The 17,632-nt window shown below is 43.2% G+C and overlaps 1 protein-coding gene across 1 annotated transcript in view; it reads right to left on the reverse strand.

Annotated features, from left to right (window-relative positions):
- Window positions 1–17,632, reverse strand: part of IPO4 (importin 4) — a 164,842-nt gene that overhangs the window by 133,709 nt on the left and 13,501 nt on the right. Inside the window, exons 3-4 of the mRNA XM_073632779.1 lie at window positions 5,211–5,290; window positions 1,236–1,277 (exon numbers count right to left, since the gene is read on the reverse strand). Coding sequence (XP_073488880.1) covers window positions 1,236–1,277; window positions 5,211–5,290 — 122 coding nt within the window. The remainder of the gene's footprint in view (window positions 1–1,235; window positions 1,278–5,210; window positions 5,291–17,632) is intronic.

The raw sequence follows: 17,632 nt of genomic DNA on the forward strand, positions 1-17,632 counted from the left end.
AAACTGGTGGGAAATGGAGAAATTTAAACGTACCCAGTAACCTATGAAAATGAAGCAGCTTCCAGTACTGGGCCAGTTGGGCTACATTCTCCAAGCAGGCAAAGCAGATCAGGCTGAAATTGCAACACATGCATTTCGCGGCCAGTTGTACAAAGATCACTGCCAAGTAGGAAAAATGCCAATGAAAACACTAGTACTACAAATTACAGAAATACCAAAAACAATGGATTACATGAAAACGGCATTCTGGCCATACAAATCAGATGTAGCAGAAGTAAGGGTGGTGTTTGAGCTCAACTTGGGAGAGTAGTCCAGGCCCTGTATACAATTTGGACCCTAGATAAAGAGCGACAACACCAGCCACAAATAAACCAGCGTTAGATAATAACTTTACGCACTTACGAAGGCGGACGTGTTCTTAAAAAGTCCACCATTTGCTAAAATGTAATAAATGCACCCAAATTAAAAACAGAAGGGCGCATTCATCACTGAACCTTGCAGAGCACTGCAGCCGCGACCATTGCATCATGGGTCCACTGCACCGGCTTTTGCCCTGTTTACATTCCAGTCCTATATGGGAGGTACAGACCTACTGTTATGGGGTTAAAAGAAGTAATCAATGGAGTAAAAGTGCTGAGTTTAAATACACACAGAAAGTTGCAGGGAAAGCATCCTGTAATTCAGTTAAGTGAAAGAGGTGGTGGGGTTGGGGGATGTGACCAGGTTTCATGTTAAACCATTAAACTATAACTAAAGTTTTGGACAGAGTGGAGATGGAGTCGAACACCTGTCAGGTTTTTTGCTGTCTGTGCCTCTGTAAGGGAGATTCACCCTCTCTATTTGTCCTGTCCAGAAAGAAATCTTCCAATGGGGACACTAGTTCCGATGACCTGGGGGGCCCCAATGGATTCCCTTAAATTGCAGGGATTTCTTCTCACTTCCTGTTTTAGCTAGGGGATAGAAAGTGAAGGGAGATCTCCCCAATGGGACACAGATGGCGAAAAAACTGACAGGGGGTTATAATCCTTCCATACTCTATCCAAAATGAAAAGAAAAAAAAAAAAAAAAAGGTTTTGTCTATAGTTCTACTATGGGTTTAACATGAAACACAGTCACAACACTGGACTTCTTTCAGCCACGCTGAAAGTTCCTGGTTTGTTAGCACACAAATATACAACAGTTGGACTGCCATTGCTATAAAAGACACAAACTAGTGTAATCTGAATTTCACTTACTCTGGTTCTCTTTGAATGGCTTCCAACAGAAGGGGCTTCACACTAAGAATTAAAAAAAAAAAAAAAAAAAAAAAGAGAAGAGAAGATGAAGGTTTAGCAGAACAAGAATTATTGTACACATAAAAAGCAAAATGTGTTCTCAAAAATTATAGTCAAAGTTATGTTACACAGTGACTTACAACAATTTAAAGTGATACTAAAGTCTTAGGTTTTTTTTTTGTTAAAAATAACAAACATGTTATACTTACCTGCTCTGTGTAATGGTTTTGCACAGAGTAGCCCAGATCCTCCTCTTCTCAGGTCTATCAGCGGCTCTCCTGGCCCCTCCCTCCTGTTGATTGCCCCCACAGCAAACAGCTTGCTATGGGGTACCCGATCCACTGCTCTGTGTGTCCATTCAGACACGGAGCCGTGACTCAGCCCCGCCCCCTCTCTCTCATTGGCTCACTGACTTTGAAAGCAGCGTGAGCCAAAGGCGCTGTCCCAGACAGCCGAGTCTCTCATACAACATCGCTGGATCGAGATGGGGCTCAGGTAAGTATTAGGGGGGCTGTTTTTTATCTTATAGCATAGAATGTATGAAGATAAAAAAAACTTTCTGCCTTTACAACCACTTTAAGCTACATAGGTTCTTCATTAAAGTCCTAAAAGTTGGAGTCTTATCAGTTGCTATGGCTTACAACACTTCACTACATCCTATAAAGAAGTAACTACTGGCCACAACATAGTTAACTGCGGAAGGGCAACCACATAGCACATTTACTGCTACAGGGTGGCCCTCCTGTGCAGAATCACGTATATATACACACGTGATTCTACACTTCCGCCAAGGGGGCACGCGCACGTGTGCAGCAGGCGACCCTTTTCTGCTGTGATTACTCACAGCAGAAGCCGATCTGCGGGTGGCGGGCACTGGATGTCCGCCAGCACCCACTGATTATCAGGCAGAGACACAGAACGGAGATCTGCCTACGTAAACAAGGCAGATCTCCATTCTGACGGGGGGGGGGGGGGGGCAGGGATGAATTGTGTCTCCCTGAAAATCACCCTGAGTAAAAGCAGCACACATAGTACAGTAAAACACTAGCTAGGCACATAGTTAACCCTTTGATCGACCTAGATGTTTAACCCCTTCCCAGCCAGTGTCATTAGTACAGTGACAGTGAAAACTGTTAGCACTGATCACTGTATTAGTGTCACTGGTTTCCCAGAAAGTGTCAAAACTGTCAGTGTCCAACTGTCTGCCACAAGCTTCCGGAAGGCAAGTGGTTAATGTTCAACTTGCATGTATAACTGTAGTTTAAAATAAGAATAATAAGTGTAACTGCTAAAAAAGGAAGTATTATTTGCTTCAATGACTATAGCGGTCATAACAGATAAAATAGGCACTATGTCTCGTTTCCACTGAGCGGATCGGTTCGGGTCAGTACAGTTTGTATGGCCTAGAATGGTCTGGTCTATTCTGGTGAGCATTTTCACTGCAAGTGGGACCACAAGGGGCCATACAGTGTTTAGAAAAAATGCCTCAGCATAGCACAGCAGAGGGTTTTCTGTCAGCCAATCAGTGGAATGTATCGTAGCTCCGCCCTAACTGAACCGTTCCATTTTCTATGGCCCCACATCTGAAGCAGGACCCTGAATGGAGCGTTACGGTTCGGTTGTATGGGCCGCTTTCATAATGGAAACACCCAAAATAGCGTACCGTACCGAACCGAACCGATCCGCTCAGTGGAAACGAGGCATAAGAGAACAAAACCCCATAAGCACTCTTTTATATTAAAAAAAGCTTGAGTATGCCATGGGACATAATGCTGATACAGAAGTTAGGGTAGAAACATGGTCTCCCCATTAAAAAAAATGTGCTGCGGTATTCTGAATTTACAGTTTTCTCTAAGACGTCTTGCAAAGTCCCACATATACATGCTGATCCTGGGAGTGAACTCCACCTAATGCGGCTTCCTGGGGTGGTGTGGACAATATGCTATACTGCTTCTAATTTCAGAGCAGTGTTGTCACTATCATGTAGGCTGTGCCTGCTTGCACTACACTGCAGATTCCTAAGCCTGTAGTTTGTCAGTCAGTACCTGGCCATACCTAGTCCACACCTAGTACAGCCAACTGCTCTGTGTATTGACGGCTCTGCCTCCGATTCTGAAACCCTCACATCTGGAAGAGGGAGAATGTGAGACACAAATGAAGGAGAATTTGGCTCAGTCAGGAAAAGTTGAGAAGATTTTATTAAACAGTATAAGGCTTGTACACCACATAGTAAAAAGATGCAGTACTTGTTTAGACTGTCATACAGGAGCCTTTACGTGTACTTTAACCACTTCCTACCCGCCGTATGCAGAATGACAGCCGCAGGGTGGCTTTATTATCCTGACGTCCAGCAGGATAAGCTGCGAGGGCACGCAGAGCGGTGAGCGGTGGTGTGATGTGTCGCTCTGACACACCACATCTCCGATCTTGGTAAAGAATCTATGACGTAGGCTCTTTACCATGTGATCAGCTGTGTCCAATCACAGCTGGTCACATCGTAACCAGGAAGTTCCGGTAATCGGGTTTCCTCAGTTTGCGCTGACAAGGCATGAGTAGAGGAGAGCCAATCAGCGGCTCTCCTGACAGGGGGGTCTGCGCTGATAATCAGTGCATTGATTATCAGAGCAGACCCATCAAGGATGCCCACTAGAGCCCACCATGGGTCCCATAAAAGGTTAATAGCAATTTCCAGTGCCCTCCACCTTCCAAACTATGCACTCACCTCCATTAGTGACCTACCACAGGTCAATATGCGCCTTCCCCTTTCTGTAAAGGCTAAAGAAACCTCTAGTGGGTGGTTTGATCCCTATTGATAAGTAAATCCTCTATCTCCTGCAACAATCCTCATCAGTAATGCTCAAAATCAGAAAACGGACAGCACTGAACCATTTAAAACTACTTTAATAAAAAAACGACAACTCATTTTTCAGTGCATTCAGACAGCATATGTAGCGCAATAAGGGTGTGCACCCCCCTAAAGGATTGCTTGGATGCTGTACTGGCAACCACCAAACAGTGCGCTCTCAGAGGAAGATTGCACCCTGACGTCAGCAGGCCCTGCCCTGACTAGTTTCGTCACACTCCACCTGACTTTATCAAGGAGAATAGGCATCCTGGGGGCTTATATAGTAAGTTATAATTAAAATAAATCTGGGTGCCATTTTGTTATAACCACATGGTTCTGTAGACTTTGCCCCAATGTGATGAATAAAAAAAAAAAAAAAAAATTTAAGCAAAAAAATAAAAATAAAAAAAACTTTATTTTTTAAAAAAAAACAATGAACATTCACCCAAACACCTAAGATCCCCACCCCCAAAAAAATGTGTAGTCCCCCACCACCATAAATAGCCACATACAAAACAAACGCACGTGTCAGGGGCGCCTACTGGTAAAAACGTAGATTGCAATACACATATTATTGTGCAAGCTGGAGTGAGAGAAATAATTCTAGCAGAAGACCTCCGTAACACTAAACTGATACCAATAGGGAGCTTTTGAAGCATCGCTTATAGAAAATAAAGGGTACTGAAGTTTGTTGCCATTTCACAGGCGCACACAAAAAAATTCAAGGTTTGACATGTTGGGTATCTATTTACTGGGTGCAACCTCATCTTTTATATTTTACCAAAAATTGGGGTAGTTTATTTTGTTTGCCCAAAAACTCACTTTCGTGAATTTTATGTGTGTTTTTTACTGAAATTTCCTAGAACTTTGCTGTAACTTCAAGTGACTTAAAAAATTGGAACTACCACTATTTTATTATACAATGTTTGGGGGTTATTATATAACCTTCAGGCCTAAAATGATTTTTTAAACGTGTGCAAAAAAAATTAAAAAAAAAAAATGCAAAAACAGAACTGGCAGCAAAAAGGGTTAAAGGGCAAGAACAGGTAGCAGGCAGGATGAATACACAGAAGAGGCTTGCTCTTACTGACCTCTGTTGCTGCTCTTCAGGCATAACCTTCCACCGTTTACCTAGTCGTCGGCGTAGTAAAACTGCAGCAAACTGGCGAATCTAGAAGAAATACAAGCACAATTATGACAAATAAAAATGTTTTGGTCATGTTTGTAAGTAGATTTCAGTGTGCATAATAGTAAAAGACAACGGGGGATTTACCTGAGCAGACAGCATCTGAAGCAGCTTTTATCTTCTGCTCGTTCAGTTTAAATCCCCATACTAAAAATGTGATATATTGCAGCTTACCAATCATTAGATGTGGTAACTGCATTAGGTTTTTTTCAGGCTTTTTTTCACCCTGTTTTTACCTGGTGATCTTGCCAGTCACATACCTGTAGTGCCTCCATTCTAGATGAAAGAAGATAAGTTGGGCAGCAGCATTGTCAGTCTGTGGGGAGGGGAGTGTTGGATGTACTAGCAGATTTAGATACACTAAACCACATTCCAGCTTATAGGCAGTTACTGCAACAGTTTATTTCCTTTTGGGATGAAGTTTATACATTAATAAATAATAGCCGATCACTGTAAGCACCGCTGTCAGTGGTAAATGGTTTGTCTCAGCCCTGTAACTGCTATTTCTGCAGGACAGCTTGTTCTGCAGGAATTACATTCAATGATTGATAATCTGCAATATATAAAAAAAATTTTGCTTTTGAGTTTTAATATCACTTTAATTTGTTTTTGCACATGTAAAAATCTTCATTTTTAGCCATAAAATTACCTAAACCCCCAGAACATTATATATTTTCTGAAAGCAGAGACCCTGTAGAATAAAAAGAGGACTTCTCTGCCTGGCTACCCTACTTTCCCTTTTCTGAACCAAACAATCATTCTTGGTGACTTTAACATCCTTTTGAATAATAACACTCCTGTTACTTCTAAACTTCTCAGTCTAACCTCCTCCTTTGACCTGAAGCAATGGATACATGCTTCTACTCACTCTGATGGTAATACCCTTGACCTTGTATTCTCCCAACTATGCACTCCATGCAACCTCTCAAACCATCCTTTTCCTCTCTCTGATCACCACTTATTTGCTTTGCTCTCTCCCTGTCTTCCAACTCCCCCTCTCCAACTGCCTAACAGTTACTTATAGAAACTTCACCATCTTAACCCTTCTCTTCTCTGCTACTGACCACCTCTATGAAAAATGCTGCAATTTTATTTAATTCAGGGCTGAACAGATCACAATCGCAGTTCATTTATATACCTTTTCCTTTTATTAAGCCTGTTTCACAAATAGATATACATTACAATTTGCTTCTACGGCACATCATTTACAGAGAATTCTCTGCTCACTATTAAAATAAATCATATTTTACTAAAAAGTCAAATATTTTATATACTTCCTTTTTTTATTTTCGGTAATGGATCATAAAATGAAATGAGAAAACAATACACATTTCATTTAAAATATTTTTTCCCGGGGCGTGGCCTAGCAATGGCGGAGTGAGGACGGGTTTCCAAAGAGCTCCTGACCATCCCCTCTCCTGCTCAAGAACCTAGCGGCTTTTGTAACCTATGAAGGAGGAATGCTAACCCCCAAAAGGTACAGAACAAGATCTGCTACAAACGGAGACCAGATAGCCACCCCACGGAGCAGTATTCGAAGATACTTCCGCGGACAGCAGAGGAGATCGCCAGGCGCCATAGTTGCAGTGCCACGTGGACACTATATGGCAGACTCGGACGTACTAGCCTCTCCTCTGTCCCCAGACTGTCTGTCAGAAACACCAGCGATTCTCGGCTCTAATATGGCAGGCACATCACAGAGACACTCTGGAATCCCGGAGGAGCTCCATGCTATCCTGCGTGCACTTCCTACCAAGGCAGACATCGAGGCCTTGCCCACCAGATCAGATATTGAAACCCTCATATCCCGGGTGGAGGAGGCGCACACCCGTGATGTGCAAGAACTCAAAGCGGAGCTCCAGACAATTTCAGAGAGGGTAGATTCAGGGGAAACCTCTCTATCTGCACTTGCACAACGAGTAGCGACCCTAGAGCATTCCCGAGAGTCACAGGCAGCTACAGCAGTGGACTTTCAATTACGGCTGGAAGAAATGGAGGACCGCAGCCATCGCAATAATCTGCGGCTGCGGGGACTTCCTGAGGCTACAGGAGCGGAGGACCTAGAAGCGTCTGTAGTCGCCATTTTTCACCAAGTCCTGGGAGCCCCCCCGGCGTCACTGGAATTAGACCGTGTTCATAGGTCGCTGGGGCCCAGATCAACAGATCCGGACAGACCGAGGGATGTGATCTGCAGGATCCACCGTTATACACAGAAGGAGCTGATCCTGCGAAAGGCTTGGGACCAAGGAAAGGTAGAGTTTGACGGAGCGACGATCAAGATCCTGCCAGACCTCTCGAGAGCGACTCTACAGAGAAGGGCACAACTGAAACCCATCTTAGACATGGCTCACCGGCAAGGATGCACGTACCGCTGGGGATACCCCTTAGCGGTGAATCTTCGTAAGGGATCCAGCACCTTTAATCTGCGCTCTCCCCAAGATCTGCCGGACTTTTTTACTTTCTTAGAAGCGGAGCCGATCCCGGTTCCTAACTGGCTGGCTCTGATCCCCCGAAGAACGGATCGACCAAATCCCTCCTTCCAAAGGAACCCTCAGCAGCCGCGCCAACAGCGATCCAGGAGACAACACCGAGCGTCCTCCAACGAGGGTACACGTGAGTTGTAGCTTGACTTCATGATTCTAATGTTGCCCTGACCTGATCCTCATCCACTACCATCTGGTGGCTTAACTTAAAATGAGCTCTTGCTCTCGATATGCCCACTACATCCCCACCTGCATGACAACGAACCTGTTCACCCCACAAATCTGCGGTCACTCACCCCACTTATTATGTGTAAACGGTCTCAGGGATTTGTCAGCTGGAGCATGCTTGGGACACGATTAACTCCCTGATCACTAGAGTGACTACCTGGGCTCAAGATTCAAAGCCATAACATCAGGGAGAATCATGGATTGATCTTTATCTGCAAATCTTAGATATTACCTCTTTGTACCAGATGGAGACACTAACCCTTGAACTCCCCACATCGCACTGTTAACGGTGTACAGTAGCATCTGCAGCCCGTAAGGAACTCCTATTATTAGGAGGGTACACATTATATGGTTTGAGTTAATAACATTGCTTGGTACTCCTGAAATGTCACTATATTTGATAAATGCATGCCTTTGCCAAAGATAGTAGAGGAGAGGGGTCTTTGACACCGGCATCTTAGTGTCTCATGTGGTGGTAGATGATGGGGAAACAATACAGCTTTCTCATAAAGCAGCTAATAGGAAAATGGCCACAGTCCCCGGAATTTTATTCTCCTCATGCGGTAGTTTAGGGTTAACAGAAGTAGACTCTACACTAAGATAGCACATATATGTCTATGCCAGGGGGTGGGAAATAGGTCCACTATTTCTATGGGCTCAGCCGAAGATAGCTGGGGATTTGGTCAGGAATGGTCAGGGACTGCCTGATGGCAGCACAACACATAGTTCTGTAACCTGTTTGTGACTAGTTGTTTTAGTTCTATTCTATCTTCTAATATTACATAACAAGGTTTTCTAGTCGTTTTCATACCAATACTGTCAGACTTTTTTCAACTGAGTTAGGAGAGGGAGGTCGATGAGTTCCATTCTGACTATCGCTTCCCACACCTCCAATTAGGAATACGCTCGTTTATCAGCAGTTGTCTGGTGAGCGTATTAGCACTAGTGTGCTACCTCTTTAGACTGATATTGCTGCACCCTAGAGTGCAAGCCTGATATCTTTTTTCTCTCTCTCATTTACTAAATCTGTTTTTATTCTTTCTCTACCTTTCTCTCCCGTCTTCCACCCTGCCCCCCCCCCCCCTCCCAATACCCAAACCCACTTATCTCTCCATTTTTTGATTTATAACCCTCAGCTAGGGACATGGAGACGGTGAATTTTTTTTTTTTTCTAAATGTGAAGGGCCTCAATGTGCCTGAGAAAAGGAGGATGTTGATCAATGATCTTCGCCGACACAAAGGCGACGTGGCGTTCCTACAGGAAACCCACTTTAAAAGTGACAACCTCCCGATCCTGAAAAACAAATTATACCCATGGGCCTATCATTCCACTTTCGCGGATGCTAAATCACGAGGAGTTTCCATCCTCATCTCCCGCTCAGTCCCATGGACATGCGCGGAAGCGAAAAGTGACCCAGAGGGACGCTATCTGTTCCTCAGAGGAGATATAGGTGGAATAGAAATAACATTGGCCAATTTGTATGCACCTAATAGTCAACAAGATTCTTTCATAAGCAAGACAATAGATGCTTTGACGCGGTTTCAGAGGGGTCAGCTAATCCTGGGTGGGGACTTCAACGTTCCGTTGATCCCCACGAAGGATACCTCTTCAGGTCACTCATCAATCACACCAGCTACCCGGAAGCGCATTGCACGCTCTCTGCACAAAGCCCAAATGATTGATGTTTGGAGACTTCTTCACCCAACGGAGAGAGACTACACGTTTTATTCCTCTCCACACAAAATATACTCCCGAATAGACTACTTCCTCATCCCTCACGCCCAACTACACGCTGTCCGCAGTTCCTCGATTGATTCAATTACATGGTCAGACCACGCCCCAGTATTGTTGACATATGCCCTGACGGACAATTTTACCTCCAAAACTCGGACATGGAGACTTAATGAGAGTCTTCTTCAGGATGAAGAAATTTGTAAAGATGTCATCAGGGAATTAGACTTTTATTTTAAGACCAACATTACCCCTAACAGCAACCCCGGTATAATTTGGGAGGCACACAAGGCGGTAATCCGGGGCGTCCTAATCAAACACGGGGCAAGGATTAAAAGACAACGCACGTCACAAAAAAATCTCTCCTAGATGAGTTACAAGTAGCAGAAGCTAGACACAAACACGCCCAAACACCTTCTAATGAGGCGGAAATCCTACTCTTGCGTAATAAGATTACGGATCTAATGTTATTTTGAGCCAAAGCGGCGATCCAGATCTGCCGACGCAAGAGTTATGAGTCAGGTAATAAGTGCGGTAAATTCCTAGCCAACTCCCTAAGGGAACAGGTTCTAACGAATTATATTCCCCACGTCATGACACCCTCAGGCCAGAAAGTTACACTACCCCGAAATATCGCTAAGGAATTTAGAGATTTCTACGCATCACTGTACAATTTACAATGACCTCCTTCCCCACAAGACCAAATTGACGCATACCTTCACAGATCAGATCTACCCACACTTCCCAGTGAAACCAGGGAGTCCCTAGAAGAACCGATAACCACGGAAGAACTTAAAATAGCAGTGGGTGTGAGTAAATCAGGCAAAGCCCCGGGACCTGATGGTTTAACGGTGCAATACTACAAAACCCTGATCCAATCCCTGGAAGGACCAATGCTTAATTTCTTTAATTCTATAGGCTCAGACACAACCATCCCAAGGGACACCCTAGCTGCTCATATTGTAGTGATACCTAAGGAAGGGAAAGATCCTTCGGCCTGTGGAAGTTATAGGCCGATTTCCCTCCTTAACACAGATCTAAAAATCTTCACAAAAATTTTGGCCAACAGGATTCAAAAACACCTCCCGGATTTGATCCATCAGGATCAAGTCGGATTCGTCCCAACCAGGGAAGCAAGGGATAACACGATCAAAGTGTTGAACCTCATCCACATAGTTAGTAAAAATAAGACCCCATGTGTTCTTTTAAGCATAGACGCAGAGAAGGCCTTTGACAGGGTGAACTGGCATTACATGACCTCCGGTTTGGGCTATGTGGGCTTGGGCAACAAAATGCTCAACTGGATAAACTCACTCTACTCAGACCCTACAGCCCGGGTTCGAGCTAATGGGATTCTGTCTGACCCGTTTCCGATCAGAAACGGAACCCGTCAGGGTTGCCCGTTATCCCCTCTTCTTTTCGCCCTGTCATTGGAGCCCTTCCTGTGCAATTTAAGAGCCAACCAAAACATAAAAGGGGTTGAGGTAGGTAACTCGCAACAGAAAGTAGCCGCTTACGCGGATGACATGATGTTCTCACTTACTAACCCGTTGGTATCCCTCCCAAACCTCCTGCAGGAATTTAAGGAATATAGTGCTATGTCTAACCTGAAAATTAACATCACCAAATCCGAAGCTATGGGTATAGGACTACATTCTCGACTACTTACGTCCCTTAGAGGAAGCTTCAATTTCAAATGGACGACTAAAGCACTACAATATTTAGGTACTTATATCCCCTCCAAAATGTCCCAGGTATTTGCACTTAATTTCCCCCTGCTATTAAATACAATCCGGTCCTTATTGTCCAAATGGCAGACAGGTCTACACTCATGGTTCGGTAGATGCAACATTGTCAAGATGAGTATACTCCCCAAATTTTTAGGGCTACAGGCCCTACCGATCCAGATCCCTTCATCATACTTTGCCCAGACTAATAAAATACTCTTTGACTTCATCTGGGCCAATAAAAAGCCCAGACTCTCCAGGAAGCTAATTACCTTACCTAAACTTTACGGGGGTTTGGTGGTACCAGACCTTCCTAAATATTATTACGCAACCCATCTGGTCAGACTTATAGACTGGAATCGACATTACTCTACTAAACTTTGGACCAGACTGGAACAATTACAATGTGACATACCCCTCAACAGAGCGCCATGGTGCTATGACTTACTCCCAAGTCACATGAAAAGACATCCCCTTATAGGGGTGACCACGCGCATATGCTCGACTTTGTTCATACGGTTCCATCTTACATCATCAACATCCCCGATCCGTCCGATTTTAGGTACGCCAGAGTTTACTCCAGGGTACACAGATCCATTGTTTCTATCCCTAAAGAGTTCTAATCACTTCCAAGCCTCTCACTTCCTACTAAATGGAAAATGGCCTACTATAGCGGAACTTAGGAACCCAGCCGGCCCGTTTCAGCTAGATTTTTTGAGGGCCCTCCAACTCGATCATTTTTTCAAAACATTATCACCCCCCCAATAGCTTTAGCCAGCCCCTGACGACATATGAATTATATTGTACGGAAGAAGATTCCATGCCACATGCCTTGTCAGCCACATACCAATTGTTAATTACGCCCCCAGACAACTTTAGCTTACAAAGCTTAGAATCCTGGGAACAAGACCTACAATGTAAATTTACGACACGTCAAAAGCAGAATATAATTCATTTCACATACAGATCCTCGATCTGCACAAAAACGCAGGAGACTAATTACAAATTGATCAATAGGTGGTACAACACTCCTGTAAAATTACATAAGATGTTTCCTCTCACAACGGATAGGTGTTGGAGATGCCATAGTGACCGTGGCACCATCCTCCACATTTTTTGGACATGCCCATTGTTGGATCGGTTCTGGAAAACCATCCAAAACATTATACAGAAATTTACCGAACGAACAATTTCAAATGATCCTGCCCTCTTTCTGCTCCACGCCACCACCTCAGCTAGCAAAGTGTATAAAAAGTCACTGATTCGGCATTTACTTGATGCTGCCAAGGCGTGTATTCCCTTGTTTTGGAAATCAACGCAGCCCCCTTCAGTTGGTGTGTGGATCAGAAAGGTAGAGGACATTAAGAGAATGGAAGATCTGACTCTGACCACTAGAAATCAAAATGAATTGTTCACCAGGACTTGGTCCGGATGGAACATATTTATCTTTTCGGCTGAAGGCCAGGCGCTTCTAGATGGGAACTCATCTGTTTAGTGGAAGCCACCTATGATATGCTGTTATCTGTGTATAGCAAACAGTGCTAATCCTTCCTAAACCTGCCAGATGGCACACGCAGTAGCCGTCTCCTTGTCCTCCCCCTCTCCCCCTCCCGTTACCCCCTATCTCTCCCCATCCCTCCCCTCTGGATTCCCTAGCTATTCCTTCTTCTTTTACTTCCCATCTCCTATCTCCTTTTATTTAGGCTTTTCTTTCTCTCTACAGCTGTAACAGAATTAGGTAAATGGAAATGGAAACGGAGAGGATCGGTTCCATTCACATATCGTTTCTTAGTCATACATATAAGGCTTATTAATATTTCACAATGGTTTACCTACAAAGAAATAATTTCTACTGTATCTATATAAGGCAATTTTGTATAACTGGAGGCTGCGCCCTCAAAATAGAATGTTTTGTACATGCCTTGTGGTACCGTGTTGGACCTGCGTCCTCTCTTGTTCTTTAATAAACTTATAATTTGAAAAAAAAAAAAAATATTTTTTCCCACCTTTGGTTTAGTATTTCATATCATATTAATATGAAATGTTATTGTAACACTGAGGACATGTACTGCCTGCGAACTCAAACTGTATTGTAATAGTCGTTTTTAAGTCTCTTATTTACAAAGTGAATATACGGATTTTCATGCATCAGCATATGAGGATTAACCAGGCTTACTAGTTATTGAGTCAGCTACATCTAGATACAGCAGTGGACTGGATGTCTTCTGTTCGGCTTTTCCACGTGTTTTAATTCTGGTTAAAAAGATTGGGACAGCCAGCTAGTATAACTAGAGGAAATTCTTTTCAACATTATGTACATATTTTCAGGACATTAAAGCGGAGTTCCGACTAAGACAAAAAAATTAAAAGTCAGCAGCTACATATACTGCAGCTGCTGACCTTTAATGAATCGGACACTTACCTGTCCCACAGTCCAGCGATACGAGGGAATGAAGCCCCACTCATCTCTCCCTCCTCTCTGCGGTGCTGGCATTGTCACTGTGGGCGCCCGGCTGTGGCTTCACAGCCAGGCATGCACTGCGCATGCACGAGCCGCGCTGCGTGCTGTGACTGGCCAGGTAATCATCTGGGACCTGGGACTTGTCCCAGATGAATGCCGAGAGGGATGGGGGAAAAATGAACTTACTTCCAGCGCCGTAGTGCCCCGATAGGAAGTGGGAGCTGGAACCCTCTAAAAAGAAAGTATCCGCTCCCCCCCCCCCCCCCCCCAAAAAAATGACATGCCAAATGTGGCATTTCAGGGGTCACCTTGCCTTAAAGTGGAAGTCCCATTTTTGGGTGGAACTCTGCTTTAAAGCCTCGTTCACACCATAATGCAGAGACGTTAGTTTTTCTGTACGCGTTCTGCAAGGACTCAAAAAAAACAAAAAAAAAAAAAAAAAACAATGGTTCTCTATGTGCCCTGTTCACACCACACCGTGTGGATTTTTTCTGCACAGGAATCTGCAACGTGTATGCAGTTTTCTGCATGGAAAAAAAACTGAGATGACATGAACATAGGTGTAAATAGGGCACATAACTGACGTGCAGGAAAACTGATGTGAAACTGATGTCTCTGCAGGTGAAATCTGCACAATTTTCCCATCAGTTATCATGCATGTATGATGTGAATGAGCCCCTGGAGGTTAAAAATCCAAGACTAAAAAAAATGCTAGTTTCCTGGTTGCTATACTTACCCTTTAGCACTGAATCATTTGCTCTGAACAAAAGTACAGATCAGGAAATCTGACTTCACTTGCTACTACTTGTGCTGGATTAGTGACTTAAAGTGTAACTAAACCCACAACAATAAAATCAGTGTGTATTTGCATTAAAACATTCTTGTTATACTCACTGTGGAACTTAAGGGGTTAATCCTGAGCATTGAGTAAAAAGGCCGTTTGATCCTGTCTTCTCTGATCCTCCCCTACTTTTACTGTCCCCAATCCATCTGCTGATAGTAAAGAGGATTAGGAGCACTCTGCACATGCTCAGTTTGGTGTGTATTGCTAGAGAGTTTTTTTTCTTTTATCTCGGGAGAGTTCGTGTGATCAGCACCGGGCCAATCAGCACAAACCAGACAGAAGATCAGGGGTCATGCACCCTCATAGGACAGACAGAGGAGAATGAAAACTCCTCCTACAAGCTTTAACCAGACACTGATAGAAGTCATAAAAGACTGCTACAACCCTTGGCAAAAGTATGGAATCGCCACTCTTGAAAAATGTTAATTTAACACAAGTTTAATTGTGTAGAAGAAAAAAAAATAATTACAGACATGCCTCAAAACTATTTTCATTTAACATTTCAACCTTCTGGCTTTAAGAAACACTTAGAAAAATAAAAAAAGAAAGAAAACTGTAGTCAGTTGCAACTGTTCTTGCAGATTTTTGCAGAGGAAACAAATATGGAATTCAATTCTAAGGAAAAATACTGTGGAATCACAGAGTACTTTGCAGTTCTAAAACAAACATCTATGTCAAAAGTCATTTCAATTGATGGAATAAGAAATATTATTGTTCAAAAACTCAATATAAAATTGGGCAGGGTGATGATGTTGGAAATTTTGTTTGGTGCCGTTCCAATGAAATATATGAAGACGACTGCCTGAAGAAAACATGCAAACTTCCACAATCACTGATATGGGGCTGCATGTCAGGTAAATGTACGGGGGAAATGACAGTCATGAAATCTTCAATAAATGCACAAGTTTATATTGAGATTTTGGACACTCTTGTTATTCCATCAACTGAAAGGATGTTTGGTGATGATGACATTTTTCAGGATTTATTCCGATGCAGATGTTTGTTTTAATTGCAAAGTACATGGTGATTCCATATTTTTTTCCTCTGCTTTATCTGAAAAAAAGAGTTGCAACTGACTACAGTTTTCTTTCTTTTTTTAACTGATTCTTAAAGCCAGAAGGACAGAATATTAGATAAAAATAGTTTTGAGGTATGTGATTAGTTTTTTTCTACACAATTAAATAATTGAATGAACATTTTCGAAGAGTGGTGATTCTATACTTTTTGCTAGGGGTTGTATATACTGCTGATGAGAAAAGGTATTTAGCAGTTTTATATTTACTAAAATAATTGCTTTTCCATGTTCTGTGTACTGTGGGAGACCAGATATAGTGAATGCAGGGCCCTTGGTTTAGTAACACTTTAAAAGAGGAATATGGGTTTTCAATTTTTTTTAGATTCATACTTACCTCGATGGATGGAGCATCAGATCGATGCTGCAGCTGTCCCCTGGCCTCTCTGCACTGAGAACTGAGCCACTGAACATCGCTGATGGCTCTGTTCTCACTCCTCCCCGAGTGGAGAGATGCTGCCTGTCAGTCAGCTCTGATCCTCCACGCTCATTGGAGCGATGAGCTGTGGAAGGGCGGTGAGCGGTCGTCTCAGCGGCTCGCTGAGACTGCCATCAATCAAGGCAGCTAGCGGATCCAGACTTGGGAAGTCGGGATGATGCGCTGCCTCAACTGATGACAGTGATGTCAGCGGAGAGTGGACTTCAGACCGATCTCCGCTGAAAACAATCACAGGAGTGCAAAACGAATTGCACATCTTTGACCCAGAGGAGAAGCCCAGCCTAAAAAGCTCAGGCTGGACATCTCCTTTATGTATTAATGCAATAGGCAGCCAGGCTGTTTAGAAAAAGATGCCCATAGATTTCTATATGCACATGTTTTTTAAAATCAATCAACTCCTCACTGTTTCTGCAGTTATATATGTCTTTAAACTCAGAAGGGGAAAGCCAGTATAAACAGATGTCTACATATACCCACATTTCAAAAAGAGATAAAAGCAGCAGGAACAGGAATTACAAAGCACAATCTGCACTTGATCCCCTGTAACAACTCAGAACATTCATTTGAATACTTTGCAGGAAATGAGCTTGCCCTATTCCCTGAATCTGAAGAAGTCAATATGAGGAATCTTGGTATATAACAAAAAGGGCTTTGCCATTCAATAGAATCACCAAAAAAAAAACCACACACAATAATCATTTATTTTAACCTCTTGCTTACTGGGCACTTAAACCCCCCTCCTGCCTAGACCAATTTTCAGCTTTCAGCGCTGTCACACTTTGAATGACAATTGCGCGGTCTTTCTACACTGTACTCAAATGAAATTTTTATCATTTTTTTCACACAAATGGAGCTTTCTTTTGGTGGTATTTAATCACCATTTGGGTTTTTATTTTTTGCTAAACAAAAAAAACTGAAATTTTTGAAAAAAAAAAAAAAAAAAAGTTTCATAGTTTGCTATAAAATTATGCAAACGGGTAATTTTTCTCCTTCATTGATATTCCCTGATGAGGCTGCACTGATGGGCACAGATAAGGCGACACCGATAGGCACAGATAAGGCAGCATTGATGGATGGCATTGATAGGCAGCACTGGTAATGATGATCACTGATTGGTGATTTATAGGCGGCACTTTGGGCACTGATAGGCGGCACTAAGGGCACTGGTAGGTGACGCTGGTGACACGATCCACGATCAGGACCAATGTCTCTCTCGCAGCCGCCGGTGATCGGCTTTTTTTTTTTCCTCCTCACGCTATCAACGTGAGGAGGAAAAATAGCCGATTACCGGCTCTGGCTACAGCTGATCACGTGGCCCCTTACTCCGATCTCTGATCAGGT

The sequence above is a fragment of the Aquarana catesbeiana genome, linkage group LG01, assembly GCF_042186555.1.
Source record: "Aquarana catesbeiana isolate 2022-GZ linkage group LG01, ASM4218655v1, whole genome shotgun sequence".
Lineage (NCBI taxonomy): Eukaryota > Metazoa > Chordata > Amphibia > Anura > Ranidae > Aquarana > Aquarana catesbeiana.